Source organism: Lepus europaeus, chromosome 23, assembly GCF_033115175.1.
Source record: "Lepus europaeus isolate LE1 chromosome 23, mLepTim1.pri, whole genome shotgun sequence".
Taxonomy (NCBI): Eukaryota; Metazoa; Chordata; class Mammalia; order Lagomorpha; family Leporidae; genus Lepus; species Lepus europaeus.
The window spans coordinates 26972132-26987365 of NC_084849.1; the positions used below are offsets into that span (position 1 = coordinate 26972132).

At 56.6% G+C, this 15234-nt stretch overlaps 1 protein-coding gene across 2 annotated transcripts in view; it reads right to left on the bottom strand.

Annotated features, from left to right (window-relative positions):
• The window catches only part of KLHL22 (kelch like family member 22), a 39161-nt gene that overhangs the window by 11038 nt on the left and 12889 nt on the right, over positions 1 to 15234 (bottom strand). For both annotated transcript variants that reach the window (XM_062182148.1, XM_062182147.1), the window contains exons 3-5: positions 13856 to 14021; positions 7978 to 8696; positions 1319 to 1511 (exon numbers count right to left, since the gene is read on the bottom strand). In XM_062182148.1, coding sequence (XP_062038132.1) covers positions 1319 to 1511; positions 7978 to 8696; positions 13856 to 14021 — 1078 coding nt within the window. The remainder of the gene's footprint in view (positions 1 to 1318; positions 1512 to 7977; positions 8697 to 13855; positions 14022 to 15234) is intronic.

Sequence of the window (15234 nt, forward strand, 5' to 3'; positions counted from 1 at the left end):
CCAGATCCTCAGGACCTGGTAGGTGAAGGAAGCAAAGCAGGCCGCTGAAGGCCACGGCTTCCCCCCTGTGGCCAAGCTGGAGAACTGCAGCTTCCCCCCGCAGCTGCAGACAGAGGGCTCAATCTGCTCCCCCACGCTTCCTGCAGGTCTCCCTTCCCCTCCTCCTGGCGTGGACACAGGAGTTCCCCAGGGGGCACCAGGTCTCAAGGGCCCCCAGATCTTTTCTACCCAAAATATGCCTCTTTCTCCAGCAAGGGGTTCGAGAACCTCGCTCCCAGAAGGCTTCCTCCCCCCAGAGAATCAGACCAAGGGCAGAAAGGGCACTCAGGTGGATGGGAGCTGGACCTGTCAGATGGACTCCATTTCCTTGCCCGCAAAGGTCAAAGCTGAAGTCCCCAGGGGGCTGCAGAAAGGGTGGGAGAGAAAAATGACAGGCAGCAGAGAGAGGCTCCCGAGGCCGGAGCTCCTGCCTCTCCCCAGGCTGGTGCAGGCAGAGCCAGGGACAGGGCCTGTGTGCGTGGATCCCCGAAGGGGTACCCGCCCCCAGTGGGCGCTTCACAAACAGCAGTGCCAGTACCAGCACTCAGAGGTGGGGCCAGCAAGGCCTCTTCCTTCCCCTGGGGTCCCATGGGTGGTTCTCAAGTCTGAGTACCCCCAAAGTCAAAGGACAGAAGAGGCACCTCCCCAAGGCGTTGCCTCTGCACTGTGTACACAACTTCAAACACAGTCACACTGGAACAAAGCAAGGCATTGTGTAGGATGAACATGAATTTTTTAGTTGTTGTTAATACAAAGACTAAAACCTTAGAAGTGTTTTTTGGATGCTGTTTGCCTCCCTTCCCCCCGATCCAGGGAGCCAGCTAAGGAACATTCTTTTATCCCAGGGTCCCTCCTGGTTAACCTCTCTGGAAATGTCCCTGTTCGTCTTAGCCAGGCCAAGGGACAGACAGACGAGGGGAAGGTTTCTGTCCACATTGGAACTGCAGGGTTAACACGGCTTTTGGGAGCCGAGGCAGGGTGCGCTGAGACTCGGGATGGGCTACGGCTCTAGGGAACGGGTCTGGGCCCTCCATGTACCCTCTCTTGCTGTGGTGCGGCTCACGCTCAGGCAGCCCCAGCCCCATCAACACTGTCAGTGCAATCTGGGAGGGGCTGCAACCTCTGCCCATAGGGCCTGGTTCTGTGACATAGGACTTGCGCCCTAGGTCAGGCAGGCTGCTCAGCACAGGCCTCCAGCACCTGGGCCTCTTACCCTCTGCACCCTTGGGGAAAAAGTCAGGAGGAGAAGCCCCTCCCCCCCCCGAGGGGGCTTCCTTACCTCCCTTTTGAGTGGGGCCACGTAGGCCCAGGAGTTGGTGGCAGGGTCGTAGCGCTCCACGGCATTCAGGTCGTTGTGGTAGTCACGGCCTGCCACGGCGTAGATGTACCCACCCACGACACACACACACAGGTCTGCGTGCTCCTGCTGCAGGGACTGGATCTGGAACCAGCGGTTGTGCCGTGGGTCATACCTTTGAGGGGACACAAGGTTGGCGTGTCACTGACCAGGTAAGAGCCTGCCCCAGGGCCCCCACCTGACTCTGGCCTGCTTGCCCCGCATCACAGCCTGGCCTGAACCTTCTTGCTGCCCCCACAGCCAGGCCAGCAGGCTGCTACACGCCTGAGTGCAGGTGCACCCACCAGAAGGTCTAGAGGGCGAGGCCAGGGGCCTCCTGGCATTCACTCCTGAAGCCAGCCCCTTCTTGGCGGGACCCCAGTGTGTAGTTTCTAGCTCACCAACTGCCCACCCCCAACAGCTGTTCCTAGGGCCACCTCCTGCCTCACCGGTCTTGCCTCACGGCTGTCTTTACAGAGCTCCACATGGCTCTGTCTTTACCCAGTAGGGCCCAGTTACAGCCTCTAGGCTGGATGGGGGCGTCAGCCTCCTCTCACTGGCCTCCCGACCTCAAGCCCCGTTTATCACCTGTGGGCTGCCCGGCACACCTGTGCCCAGTGCCCGTCACACTGGGCCTGGTCAACACCTGGCATGGGCCAGGATTCCACCCCTACTTCCTGTGTCTGACATACTGTCCCATTGTCCCCCACACCCCCAGCCCCTGGCTTTCCTGACCTCGTCAGCTAGGGGAGTCTTCTCCACTCCCATGAGGCTGCTGAGGGCGACCTGCCTGCCAACAGTCCAGGCCCCAGGCACGTGGAGAGGGGAGGGTGGGAGGGACAATGGTCACTGCTGACCTTGCTCAGTCCGGGCCCTCTCAGGAGGCTCGCCCTCCAACAGCAGGGCTACCTCCTGTGCCTTTCATGGGACACGCAGCTGCTCCTCCCAGACCACTGCCCTGCTTTCTCCCTGCTTCCCTGCTAACTGTCGTAAAGATGTCCAGAGTTGATGGCTCATCACTGCCCACCCCAAAGCCCCCTGAGGCTGCCCCTGCCCTGCCGGAGTAGACGCCCCCTTATGCTTGCCCACCGGGTGATCCCAGCCACCTAGGACTGCTGTCACCCATCGCTCTCGCCTGCACTGGGGCCTCCCAGCCACTCCCACCTGGCTGTCCACTTGGCCATCCGCTCCCACCCGCCTGAGCCGGCACCCAAGGCCCATCCACACGCCCAGGACCACACACACCTTTCTAGCACCACACCCTGGGGACTTCTCTGCCTCCTCCCTTCCTCACCATCACCAGGCCTGGACTCTGCTGGGCCCACATGGTGCACACAGGAAGGCGTGCTATTAACACAGATGATCCCAGGACGGACACGTACCCACCTCGTTTCCCCCGGGGAGCCACCCAGGCACCAGCACGTGCCTGGTTCCAGCTGCTCCAGCCTCTTTGCTAACGGCCTTTTTTCAGACGAGTGTTTTTATTTCTCCAGAGGGAGAACAGCCCCCAGGGAGAACAAGTCTAACTGGCTCAGGAGAGTCAACAGCGCTTTCTCTGGCCTGTGCCCAGCGCTGGCCAGGCAAGACCTCAGCTGGAGCCTTTTATCCCACAGAGCAAGTCGGGCGCTGCCTGCGGCCACTTCTGCAAGAAGCAGGGCCGGCGGCAGCCAGCACAGGCACCTGGGTCACACCTACCCTGGGTGTGACTCCTGGTCCTACCCCTTCTAGTTGGAGGTCCCTGGCTGTCGGTTTTAGTCTCTTGGTGTTCCAGGAGAGGAAAGGGGTGATGGGCCAGCCAGTGGGGCGGGGGTGGGCAAGGGCAGAGCACTGATCTTCAGGACACCAGGGAAGACCTGTGGAGGAGCTGGCACCTGAACGACGCGGGGCATGAGCCTGGGGAAGGCCCAGTGCTCACAGGGACCCTGCTGTCCAGCCGGCATCGGGCTGGCCATGGCCCTTCCTGCGTGCTGGTCTCCTCTGGGAGTGCGTGTTCTTCGTGCCCTGTTTTCGGTGTAACCCAAGTCGGTGGCATGTGCTTCTCCCACCAGCGTGAGACAAGACCATCTGGATGCTTCCACTGGCCTCCTCCTGGCCTCCTCCCCTCACGGCTGCTTGGGCTGAGTCAGCACTGATACCACATGCCAGTAATTGTCACATAACCAAAATTTCACTCATTTCCTGTTTTTCCCCCCAGTTGTACTTTTTTTTAGACTGTACACATTTATGGGGTGCAATGTGATGATTCAATATATGTATGCTATTTGTAATGCACCAAGTCAGGGGTTGCTCTCCTTAGCCCCCTCTGTGTCCCACCTCTTCCTCATTATTGGATTTCTTTCTTTTTTTTTTTTTTTTTGGATAGGCAGAGTGAATAGTGAGAGTCAGAGAGAAAGGTCTTCCTTTTTGCCGTTGGTTCACCCTCCAATGACCGCTGCGGCCAGCGCATCGCACTGATCCGAAGCCAGGAGCCAGGTGCTTCCCCTGGTCTCCCATGCGGGTGCAGGGCCCAAGGACTTGGGCCATCCTCCACTGCCTTCCCGGGCCATAGCAGAGAGCTGGCCTGGAAGAGGGGCAACTGGGATAGAATCCGGCATCCCAACCGGGACTAGAACCCGATGTGCCAGCGCCACAAGGCGGAGGATTAGCCTGTTGAGCCACGGCGCCAGCCTTTTTTTTTTTTTTTTTTTAAGATTTATTTATTTGAAAGGTAGAATTACAGAGAGAGAGACAGAAAGAAAAGTCTTCCATCAGCTGGTTCACTCCCCAAGAGGCCCCAAAAGCTGGGTCTGGGTCAATCTGAAGCCAGGAGCTCCATCCGGGTCTCCCACATGGGTGTCAGGGACCCAAGCACTTGGACCATCCTCTGCTGCTTTCCCAGGTGCATGAGCAGGGAACTGGATTAGAAGTGGAGCAGCTGGGATTTGAACCAGTGCCCATATGGGATGTCGGCGCCCACACCACAACGTTGAGTCCCTGGATTGATTGCTTCCTTCTCAGAATAGGTTCCCAAGTAATATTTGTTTCTGAGAACAAGCTTCATTGCTGTATATGGAGATTATAGGGGCAGGCTTTTGGTGCCAGGGTTGGGATGCCACTTGGGACAACCTGCATCCTATATCCGAGGGTCTGGGTTCAAGTCTCGCCTTGCTTCTGAGCCAGCTTCCTACTGATGAAAAACACACCCTGGGAGGCAGCAGACGAAGGCTTGGGTATCTGCGTCCCTGCCACCCACATCGGAGACCTCGGTGGAGCTCCTGCCTTTGTCCTGGCCCAGCCCTGGCTGTTGGCGTTTGGGGAATGAACCAGCAGGTGGAAGATCTCGCTTTGTCTCTTCCAAACACAAGAATACATTTTTTAAACAATTTTTAAAGATAGTGTTTGCTGATGACTAAATGCTGTGTCCCACCCCTACCCCAACCCTGCCAAATCCCTCTTTTGAAGCCCTAGGGTGCAATGTGACAGCGCTGGGAGGTGGGGACTTCGTGAAGTCAGGTGCCAAGGGCAAGGCTCTGCTGAGCGGGTCAGTGCCCCTTCGCAGAGACAGGCCAGAGTGCTCCTCCACCGGGCGAGGACACAGCAAGGGCGGGCCTGCATGTGCACCAAGATGACCAGCACCGTGACCTCGGGCCTCCCAGTGTCCAGGCTGTGTGAAATAAGTACTTGTTCACATCACCGCGGGAAATCTAGTCAGTATAAAAATGCTCTCAGATCCTCGTCCAATAAAGTTTTTCTTCTGTCATTCTGTGACTGTTAAGTGTTTTACAGCCTTTTGAATTTTTTTTTTAATTCAAATGTACTTAAAAACACTGGCAGGAAGAGCCACCACTTGGTTCACCTGCATCCCATATCGCAGTGCCTGGGTTCGAGTCCAGGTTCCACCACTTCTGATCCAGCTTCCTGGTAATGCACACCGTGCGAGGGCGGCAGATGATGGCTAAGTACTTCCTGGCTGCAGTTCCAGACTCCTGGCTTCGGGGCGGCCCCGCCCCAGTTGTTGCAGCCATTTGGGGAATGAATCGGAAGATAGAAGATCTCCTGCTCTGGGACCAGCGCTGTGGCATAGCAGGTAAAGCTGCCTCCTGCAGCTCCCACCTCCCATATGGGCACCAATTCCAGTCCCAGCTGCTCCACTTCCGATCCATCTCCCTGCTCATGTGCCTGGGAAAGCAGCAGAGGATGCATGGCCCAAGTATTTGGGCTCCCACACACACGTGGGCGATCCTGAGGAAGCCCCTGGCTCTTGGTTTCACATCAGCCCAGCTCTGGCCATTGTGGACATTTGGGGAGTGAACCAGCAGATGGAAGATCTCTCTGTCTCTGTGTCTCTCTCTGTAACTCTGACGTTTAAAAAACTAATTTAAAAAAACTCTCCCTCCCTCCCTCTTTATCTTCCTGCCTTTCAAATAAAATGAAACTTTAAAAAAAATTCAAAATATTAGCAGCCACAGAAATACCGTAGGAAAAAGACAAATTATTTTAAGTAGGGTGGGGCAGATGGCAACATGTGACTGGCTACTCCTAGCCAGCATTCGATGACCCCCAGGGTTACTGTAGCCATGGACAGATACAAAGAAGAATGTGTGTCACCCAGAGGCAAGCAGAGAAAGAACAACACAACAGTGATATCCCGGAGGCAAACACGATTTGTTCCAAGAAGTAACTTTCCCCGTGCAGTTTCCCTGTCAGTGCTTTAAGATGTAACTGGGCAAAGCACTAACGCCACAGACTGACAACCCCAATCCACTGCAGAATCTTCTTTTCTTGTATCTCAGAGCCTTTTGTGTTGTAGGGCTGTGAAACTACGAGGGGGAGGGGAGAAAGAACTGCATTCTTCCGATTTCCAGGTGGTGAGATTCCTCTGGAAGCTCTGAGTCCGTCCACAGGGAGGTTCACCATATGTTCATTCCGCAGAGACGGCCCGGGGCAGGGCGGGCTGGCCTGGGCGCCCAACCCCGCCCCCACGCCTGCTCTTGCCCACTCCTCCTGGCCCTGGGACCCAGCTCCCAGGCCGCAGGTGGAGACACGGTCGTTGATTACAGGGGCCAGCGGCAGCATTTTGCAGAGTCCCAGCGTTAGACTCACAGCGCAGTTCACAAGAGCGGCAATTTGGACCACTGTCCTGAGTGACACATGACCCGCCCCTCGGCCAGCCCACAACAGGACAGAGCACAGGGCAGGCAGAGGCCCTGGCTGTCACTCCCAGGGCCCGCCTTGTGGTGAAGACCCGCACACAGCTGCCCGCACCTTCTGCTGAACACTGCAGAGATCTGCTCTGCACATCTGTGGGCTGCTCCCCAGAGGCGCCTAGGCCACAGCCTCCCAAGCTGGAAAACTGAGCCCCCTGGGCGGGGGGCGGGGGGGGGCCGAGAGCTTTGAGGCTTGGCCAGGGAGAAGCCCGAGTGGGTATGGCCACACCCACGTCGGGGACATCATTTGGTTAGGGAGGAAACCTCCTCTGTGAACTCTGCCCTTCCTCATGTTCAACCACAAAATAATCTTGCTGGCTTCCGGCCGAGTCACATCCCTTTAACACAGGCGATTGCTTCCTGAGGCCAGGAGAGCAGAGGTGGCTGGGGGAAGCCCGTTTCCTCTGGTCATGGTCACTGTGGTTGATTCCAAGTGGCGTGGCATGGCTAGATCCCACCACCACCCCTGCCCCAGGAGACAAAGACATGAACTTGGTCAGCCCCTGGCCCGTGGCTACCGAAAGCAGTTGGCAAACTCCCTCTCGGCAATGCTGTCTTCCATATGCGGTGTGGGGAGACTGCCCACGTGTACCCCAAGTGCAGTGGAGGCACCCCCTGGAAATCTGACAGTGGCTGCGACTGGGGTTCTTGACCTACGGCCTCTTTTTCTGCTCCAAGCAATGGGCTTGTGGGGTCACAGCCTAAAGGACTGACAACACCACAACAGTCCAAACTCCCTCCTGGAAAACTCCCCCTCCTCTTCTCCCCCTCCCCCTCCTCTTCTTCTCCCTCTTCCTCCTCCCCCTCCTCCCCCTTCTTCCCCCCCTCCCCCTCCTCCCCCTCCCCTCTTCCCCTCCAAGGAGCCTTGTGCCCAGCACACAGGCCGCCTACAGGACTGAGGGAAACGCAGGGTGAGACAGCAGCAGGAAGCCACCCGCCCCACTGCAGGCTGCTGGTTAGAGAGGGGAGGCAGGAGCAGACAGACAGAGGGATGCTGATGCTCCGAGGAGAGAGAGAGGACAAGACAGAAAGAGCCACTGCCCTACCCTGCTCCCTGGAGCCCCGATGCCCTTCCTGCCACAGGTTCCCCTTGCCGCGTGCGCAGCCAGTGCAAGTGGATGCCACGCTCGCCACCCAGGCCCTCCCCGACAAGGCTGAGCCGGCTGGGATGCAGGGTGAATGAATGGGTTTCAAGGAGCAAGGGAGCCCCCTTTCTCTTCCCTCATTGCGAGTTCACGTGTTGAGCACGCACGCAGAAGGCTGACGGGAACCAGGTCTTCCGTGACGCGCTCTTTGTGCACCACACCCACCCTCTCCCCCACCCCCTGCCCACCACCACCAGGAGCACTCAGCCCACGTGGCCAGCCAGCACAGTGTCACTCGCAGACACAGACGCCGGCACCCGGCCTCTCTTACCTCCAGCACCGGGACTCGGCTCGGAAACCCTGGACGTTGTTGTCCCCTCCAATCAGGTACACGAAGTTGTTGAGGACCGCAATGCCCTGGTTGGACATGCGGGGGGCCAGGGAGGCGGTGAAGTGCTTCCACTGCCCCAGCAGGGGGTTCAGGTACTTGGCCTGGTCGCTGAGCACCGTGGACGGTGTGGAGTGAATGCCCCCGAAGCCCACCACACACTGCAAGTCCGACCGCAGCTCCGTCTGGGGGCCCTGCAGGCTGGGCTGCAGGCTCTCATTCCGGTGGTACATGAGGGCACTGGCCACCGTGTCCCGCAGCGGGCTGGGGTCCAGCTTGTCATGCAGGCGCTGCAGGACCTCTGCTTCCATCAGGGGAAAGCGCACCGTCTCCAGGAGCTTGGGGGGCTCATGCAGCGAGATCTGGTCGGCTTGCACCTGCTCCAGCGTGTAATGGTAGAGCAGAGCCCCCTCGTAGACCTCCGTTTCGCACGACACCTCCAGGCGGTTACTGCTGAGCAGAGAGTAGACCTTCTCCAGGGGCAGCTGGCGGTACTTGTCAGTCCGCGAGAAGGCCACAAAGTTCTTGAGGATGTATGCGTCCAGCTGCTCGGTCAGGCGGCTCAGGTCAAACAGCTCGGCCAGCCGGTAGACATCCAGAATGTTCTCCTCGTCCACCCAGGACATGAGGAAGTCGCAGCAGAAATGGATAATCTCTGGGATCTGCAAGGAGAGCGACACCCGCTGAGTCTGAGGCTGGGGGGCAGGGAGATGGCACAAGCACAGCTGGCACGCTCGGCCAGGCTCCTCCAGGGGTGGGGGAGGCACAAGCCCGCGTCACCCGTCCCCCACCTTTCTGACAAACTAGAAACACCTGGGGCTTACTGCAGGCTGACAGGGTTTATGTGAGAGGGGCGTGGCGTGTGCTCAGCATCTCTGAGACTCAGCTTCCCCCATGTGGAAAACAGGGAGAGTTGAGGTGGTGAGCAGCACGCGTAGCATGGGAGACTGTGCGGGAACCAGCCGGCACGGGGCAGGCATCTCACAGATGGCAGCCGCCTCGCTGACCAGAGGAAGCGGCACAAATGGTCACTGAGCCAGGCGTCCCCGGTTTGGCAGCAACTCGGGACCACCCCACACACGTCCCGGGGCTCTCTGTTAGTGTCTGCCTCTCTGGTGATGCTGGGATCGAAAACACAGCCACAGCCGGCTCTTCTCGCCTGCCACAATTCCCACGGTGGGGTGGGGCTCTTCAAAGCTGCAGGCCCAGCGACCCAACCTGGGTCGGGGGCTGTGGGTGCTGTGGGTGGGGGCGGCCATGTCTCCCTCAACTCAGAACTGCTGTCCAGGTGTTCCCCATGCCCACCCAGAGCACATCCCAGGGCTCTGCTCAGAGATGGTGGGTGGGAAGAGGGCCAAGGGGCTGAGAATCAGGCCACAGGGGCTCGAGGCTGTTGAAGGTCACCTTGGGGTCTGATGAGCCAAGGATGGCAGGAGAAAGGGAGACAGAGGATAAGGTCCCAGGAAAAACTGCCTGGGATAACACCAGGTGCTGACAAACGCTTAAGGAAAACAGGGCTGCTGAGCTTCTCCGAAAACAGGAATGCCTGATTTATCTACCGGCAACTAATTAACCACTGCACACGGAGCAGCTTTGCTGGTGTTGAAAAACCTTATCAACACGCATTTACAATATTTTACTTTTTATTTTATTTATTTATTTGACAGGCAGAGTGGATAGTGAGAGAGAGACAGACAGAGAGAAAGGTCTTCCTTTTTGCCGTTGGTTCACCCTCCAATGACCGCTGCGGCCGGCGCATCGCACTGATCCGAAGCCAGGAGCCAGGTGCTTCTCCTGGTCTCCCATGGGGTGCAGGGCCCAAGCACTTGGGCCATCCTCCACTGCCTTCCCGGGCCACAGCAGAGAGCTGGCCTGGAAGAGGGGCAACCAGGACAGAATCCGGTGCCCCGACCGGGACTAGAACCCGGTGTGCCGGCGCCGCAAGGCGGAGGATTAGCCTGTTAAGCCACGGCACCGGCCTACTTTTTATTTTTAAGAAGATTTATTTGCTGCCTGGCCAGTATTGTAGCATGGTAGGTTAAGAAACTGCCTGCAATATTGGTATCCCATATGGGTGCCAGTTTGAGTCCTGGCTACACCACTTCCAATACAGCTCCCTGCTAATGCACCTGGGAAAGCAGCAGAAGATGGTCTGAGTGTCTGGGCTCCTGCACCCACGTGGGAGACCAGGAAGAAGCCACTGCAGCCATTTGGGGAGTGAACCAGTAGATGAAAGATCTCCGATCTCTTTCTCTCCTTCTATTTGTAAGTCTGCCTTTTAAATAAATAAATCAATCTTTTTAAAAAAATCCATAAAAAATGTATTTGCTATCCCTTTCCAGCATTCAAAATGTTAAAGCAAGGAAGCAGTGAGTCCTCCAGTGTAAAATTTTAATTTCCCTGGGTCATCCAGTTGGCACAGTGATCAACTGTGCTGACAGCACAAGGACCAACATCATGTGTATCATCTCTGTGGAGGTGACTGAGGGCTGGCTGAACAGACTTCCCGCTGCTGGTGTGGATGGCCACAGTTAAGAAAGGCAAACCAGAGCTCAGAAAGACTGTGGCATAGCAGGTAAAGCCACCACCTTCAGTGCCGGCATCCCATATGGGTGCCAGTTCAAATCTCAGCTGCTCCACTTCCGATCCAGCTCTCTGCTGTGGCCTGGGAGAGTGGCGGAGGATGGTCCAAGTGCTTGGGCCCCTGCAACTGCATGGGAGACCCAAAAGAAGCTCCTGGCTCCTGGCTTTGTATCAGCTCAACTCCGGCCATTGCTGTCAATTGGAGAGTGAACCAGGAGATGGAAGACCTCTCTTTCTCTCTGCCTCTCCTCTCTCTATATTACTCTGCCTTTCAAATAAATAAATAAATAAATATTTTTTTTTAAAAAGAAAGAATTACAATGAAAGTCACACCAGAGAAAAAGAAGGCAAGATGAAAGACTCTAACATCACTGGGCCAGTTGCAAAGGAGTGTGCAGACTTGTGGCCCAGCACTGCATCCAATGCAAGCAGCCTTGCATGATTCTCCAATGTATTTGTAAAAAAATAAAAAGTATTTGCTCAGCCCCCCCCATAAAAGTTTATTTATTTGAAAATCAGATCTAGAGAGAGAGAGAGAGAGAGAGAGATGAGAGCTTCTATCTGCTGGTTCACTCCCCAAATGGCCACTACAGTTGAGGCTGGGACAGGCAGAAATCTGGAGTTAGGAGCTTCCTCCAGGTCTTCCACGTGGGTGGCAGGGGTCCAGGACTTGGGCCATCTTCTGCTGCTTTCCCAGGAGCATTAGCAGGGAGCTGGATCGGAAGCAGAGCAGCTGAATTTGATCGGGTGTGCATATAGGATGACAGGGGTCACAGGGGGTGGCTCAACCTGCTACTCCACAATGCCAGCCCCTGAAGTCTTTTATATTCTTATTTATTATTATTCAAAAGACATCTCATGCTTGCTTTTCAGGTGAGACACCACGGGCTGAGTGGACAGCTGCAAACCCTCAGACAAGCCCATCCCACAGTGGACAGCTGCAAACTCTGGGCAAGCCCATCCCACAGTGCCTTGGTTGGGTCCCAAAGGCCTTCACTTGATGGTGGTCTAGTCCCTTCTGTTTGGCTTTTATTCCTGAAGCAGGAGTCCTGCTTTGAGTTTGTCACGGGTCAGGGTCCTAGACCAGGGTCTGGGCAGGTGTGAGAGTCACAAGCCCTTAGGGGGGTGCGGGTGGGCTGAGTAGTTGCTCCTTGAGGAGCACTGGCTTCCTGTCCCCTCTGCTTCCCCTCCTGTCTTCCGAGCAGCCGCAGCCCTCTCCTTGGTAGAATCTGGCCAAGGCTTCTCCCATGCAGGAGGCTCCACGACAGGCTCAGATAAGGGAACACATTTGCTTGAGTGACTCAGTGTGGATGGTCTCGCTGGGATTCAGACCCAAGTCTCTGGGGGCACCACGAGGAGCCTCATCAACACCCATAGACGTCCCCATTCCTAAGGCCCTCGGGCTGACAGCTCCAGGCTCTCAGGATACGGAGAAACTTGCAGGTGTCTGAGAAGGTGCGTGGGAGAGAGAAAGCGGAGTTGGGGAAGGTGATTCGGTGTCAGTAGAAAGGGAGACCAGGGGCAGTAGGGGAAATGGCTATAGACAGTTACAGGCGAGATGGACGAAGATGGCGTGTCCAGACGTGGACACAGCAGATGCAGAAGGTGCAAGAGCTCCAGAGGCAGCGCGAGGTCCTGAGCCCAGGACGCTGCAGAATGGCTGTGGACACAACAGCAGGGTGCTCCAGGAGGGAGGCAGGCATGGAGGAGGACAGACAGCTGGACCTCAGCCATGCCGAGGATGCAATGGGGAGGATGTTCTGGAGTTAAGCGCTATAACAAAACTGGCTGAGCATCCCCAAAGTGACAATGGCAGAAGAGAGCTCTGTGGAGAGGCTGCCTGGGCTCTTCACCTGCCCATTACACAGGCATGGTGGGGTTAGTTGTATCCAGACCAACACACACGTAGGGTCAGCCTCACACCTGCCCATCTGTCACACGAGGTGGGGGACGGGTACCCTCCAGCTGCCCCAAACACACCCTCATGTGAAAGAAGGTCAGAAAGATGAACTTGGTGTAGCATTTTGTTTCACTTTCAAGAAACATAGGGGGTGGTGCTGTGCCACAGCGGGTAAAGCCGGCACTGCAGGTGGGCGCCAGTTAAAGTTAAAGTTCTGGCTGCTCCACTTCCGATCCAGCTCTCTGCTATGGCCTAGGAAAGCAGTGGAAGATGGCCCAAGCCTTCGGGTCCCTGCACCTGAGTTAGAGTCCCAGAAGAAGCTCCTGGCTCCTGGCTTTGGATCAGCGTAGCTCCAGCTGTTGTGGCCATCTGGGGAGTGAACCAGTAGATAGAAGTCCTCCCTCCCTCTCCCTCTCCCTCTCCCTCTCCCTCTCTGCCTCTGCCTTTCTGTAACTCCGCCTTTCAAGTAATAAAATAAATCTTTAAAAAAAAAAAAAAAGGAAAAGAAAAGAAAAGAAACCTGGGAAGAGGTGACCTTCAACCCAGTTCAGGCCTGGGGCTGATGACTCAAAGGCACCTGCAGGCCCGGCCCTGTGTCGCTGCGCCCACACCACTGAGGTTCAGTAGCGTCTTCCAAACATAGCCTCAGGATAACAGGTATTTCATAGGGAAAACTGCAGAGGACAGGTGGGAATGGCCTGTACAGCGTGCTGGGGGTGGGGGGTGGGTGCAGCCTCACATCACCAGGCATCAGAGCACACAGGACACCGCACCCACGGCCTCAGCGCAACCACCGGCCAGGAAGGGAAGAAATCAGCAAAAGGGCAGAAGGCAGAGGCCGGAGTAGTGGTGCAGTGGGTACAGCCACCACCTGTGACGCCGGCATCCCATACTGGCTCTGGTTCCAGTCCCAGAACTTTATATCTGATCCAGCTCTGTGCTAATGCACCTGGGAAAGCAGCGGAGGATGGCCCAAGTGCTTGGGTCCCTGCACTCACATGGGAGACCCAGAAGCAGCTCTGGCCTCCTGGCTTCAGCCTGGCACAGCCCTGGCTGTTGCGGCCAAATGGAGAGTGAACCAGCGGATGGAAGATCAAGATCTCTCTGTAAATCTTCAAAAAAAAAGAGAGAGAGCGAGCAGAGGGCAGAGGCAGAGGAGGAGCCCCTTCCAGGCTCTACCCAAGAGGCCTGTTCTTGCTCCAGGCTTCCTTCACTGTTGGATATGGGTATCTTCACCCTCGTGACACAGCCTCGGGCCAACGCCACTGCCTGGAGGGCGTGGCAGGTGGGCTGGGCGCTCTGGGTGTGGGTGTGGCCGCTCCACGAGGTGAGTCCCACCTGAAGCTGGCAGGCGGCAACCAGCGTCTCCTGCACGTTGCTGAGGTTGAGCTCCAGCTCGGAGGTGTATATGAAATGCAGGATTTGGCACATGGCATTGTAGGACACGCCGTGGATCAGCACCTCTTCCTGCTCCATCTCCTTCAGGCCCCCAGCAAACATCCCTCTGCAAAGGGAAGAGACAACAGTGGTTAGACCAGTCAGGACACCAGCCCAGGCTGCCAGAGCAAGCGTCTTCAGAGCTGCTCAAAGAGGAGACCTCGGGGGGGGGGGGGGGGGCAGCGAGGGAGAGGGCTGACCAGGTGGTGTGCTTGGCGACAGTGTGACCACTCTGGTCTCAGAACGGGCAGCCATCCCAGAACCACTGATTTCGCTCCCACGGATCCTGGAGAAGGGGTCCTACGTGCTCCCCACAAGCACAGGTCCACACGTGCAGGCTTTCTGCTGAGGCCATTTGTGTGGTTCCCGGCTCCCAGCAATAAAACCCTCAGAGTGTGTTATAGGAAAATGAATGAATGGGGAGCAACAAAATAAAAATTATTCCACACCATGTGTCCTGTATTGAGCTCCTGCTACCAACTTCCAGGTGCCACTCAAAAGAGCAGAAGTATCAGGGACATGTAAACTGTAGGATACCTACGTGCAATAAAGGTAGTAGAGAAAGACACAGGTTAAGAGCGTGGGTAGGGCTCTGAGAAGGGGCAGGGACAGGCCCCTCTGAAGACCCGAGACCAGAGGGTGAGGCAGGGAATGCGGTATGTGCCAACAGGGGGAGGGAGTTCCAGGTGGAAGAGACAGGTGCACAGGTGCTGGGGCGGGAACAGTTTGGCAAGCAAAGCAGCCAAGACCACAGGAAGTGAGAGGGGAGGTAAGAGGGTGGGGCAGGCAGCAGGCTTGGGTACACTAGCTCCCTCTAGGGCAGGGCAGAGTCCCAGCTGACATCCGAGCATAAAGAGAGCTGCTGTTGGGGCCAGCAATGTGGCATAGCGGGTAAAGCCACTGCCTGCAGCGCCAGCATCCCATTAGGGGCATTAGTTTTAGTCCTGGCTGCTCCACTTCTGATCCAGCTCCCTACTAATGGGCCTGGCAAAACAGCGAAAGATGGCCCAAGTTCTTGGGCCCCGGCACTCACATAGGAGACCCAGAAGAGGCTCTCTCCCTTTCAAATAAATAAATAAAGGGGGGGGGGGGAGCTGCTGTTGGAGAATTTTTAAAAGACTGATTGCTTATTTGAAAGGCAGAGTGACAGAGACAAAGAGAGACACACAGAGATGTTCCATCCACTGGTTCACTCCCCAAAAGGCCACAATGGCCTGCGCTGTGCCAAGCCACAGTAAAGAGCCAGAAATTCCATCCAGGCCTCCCACATGGCTTGGCTG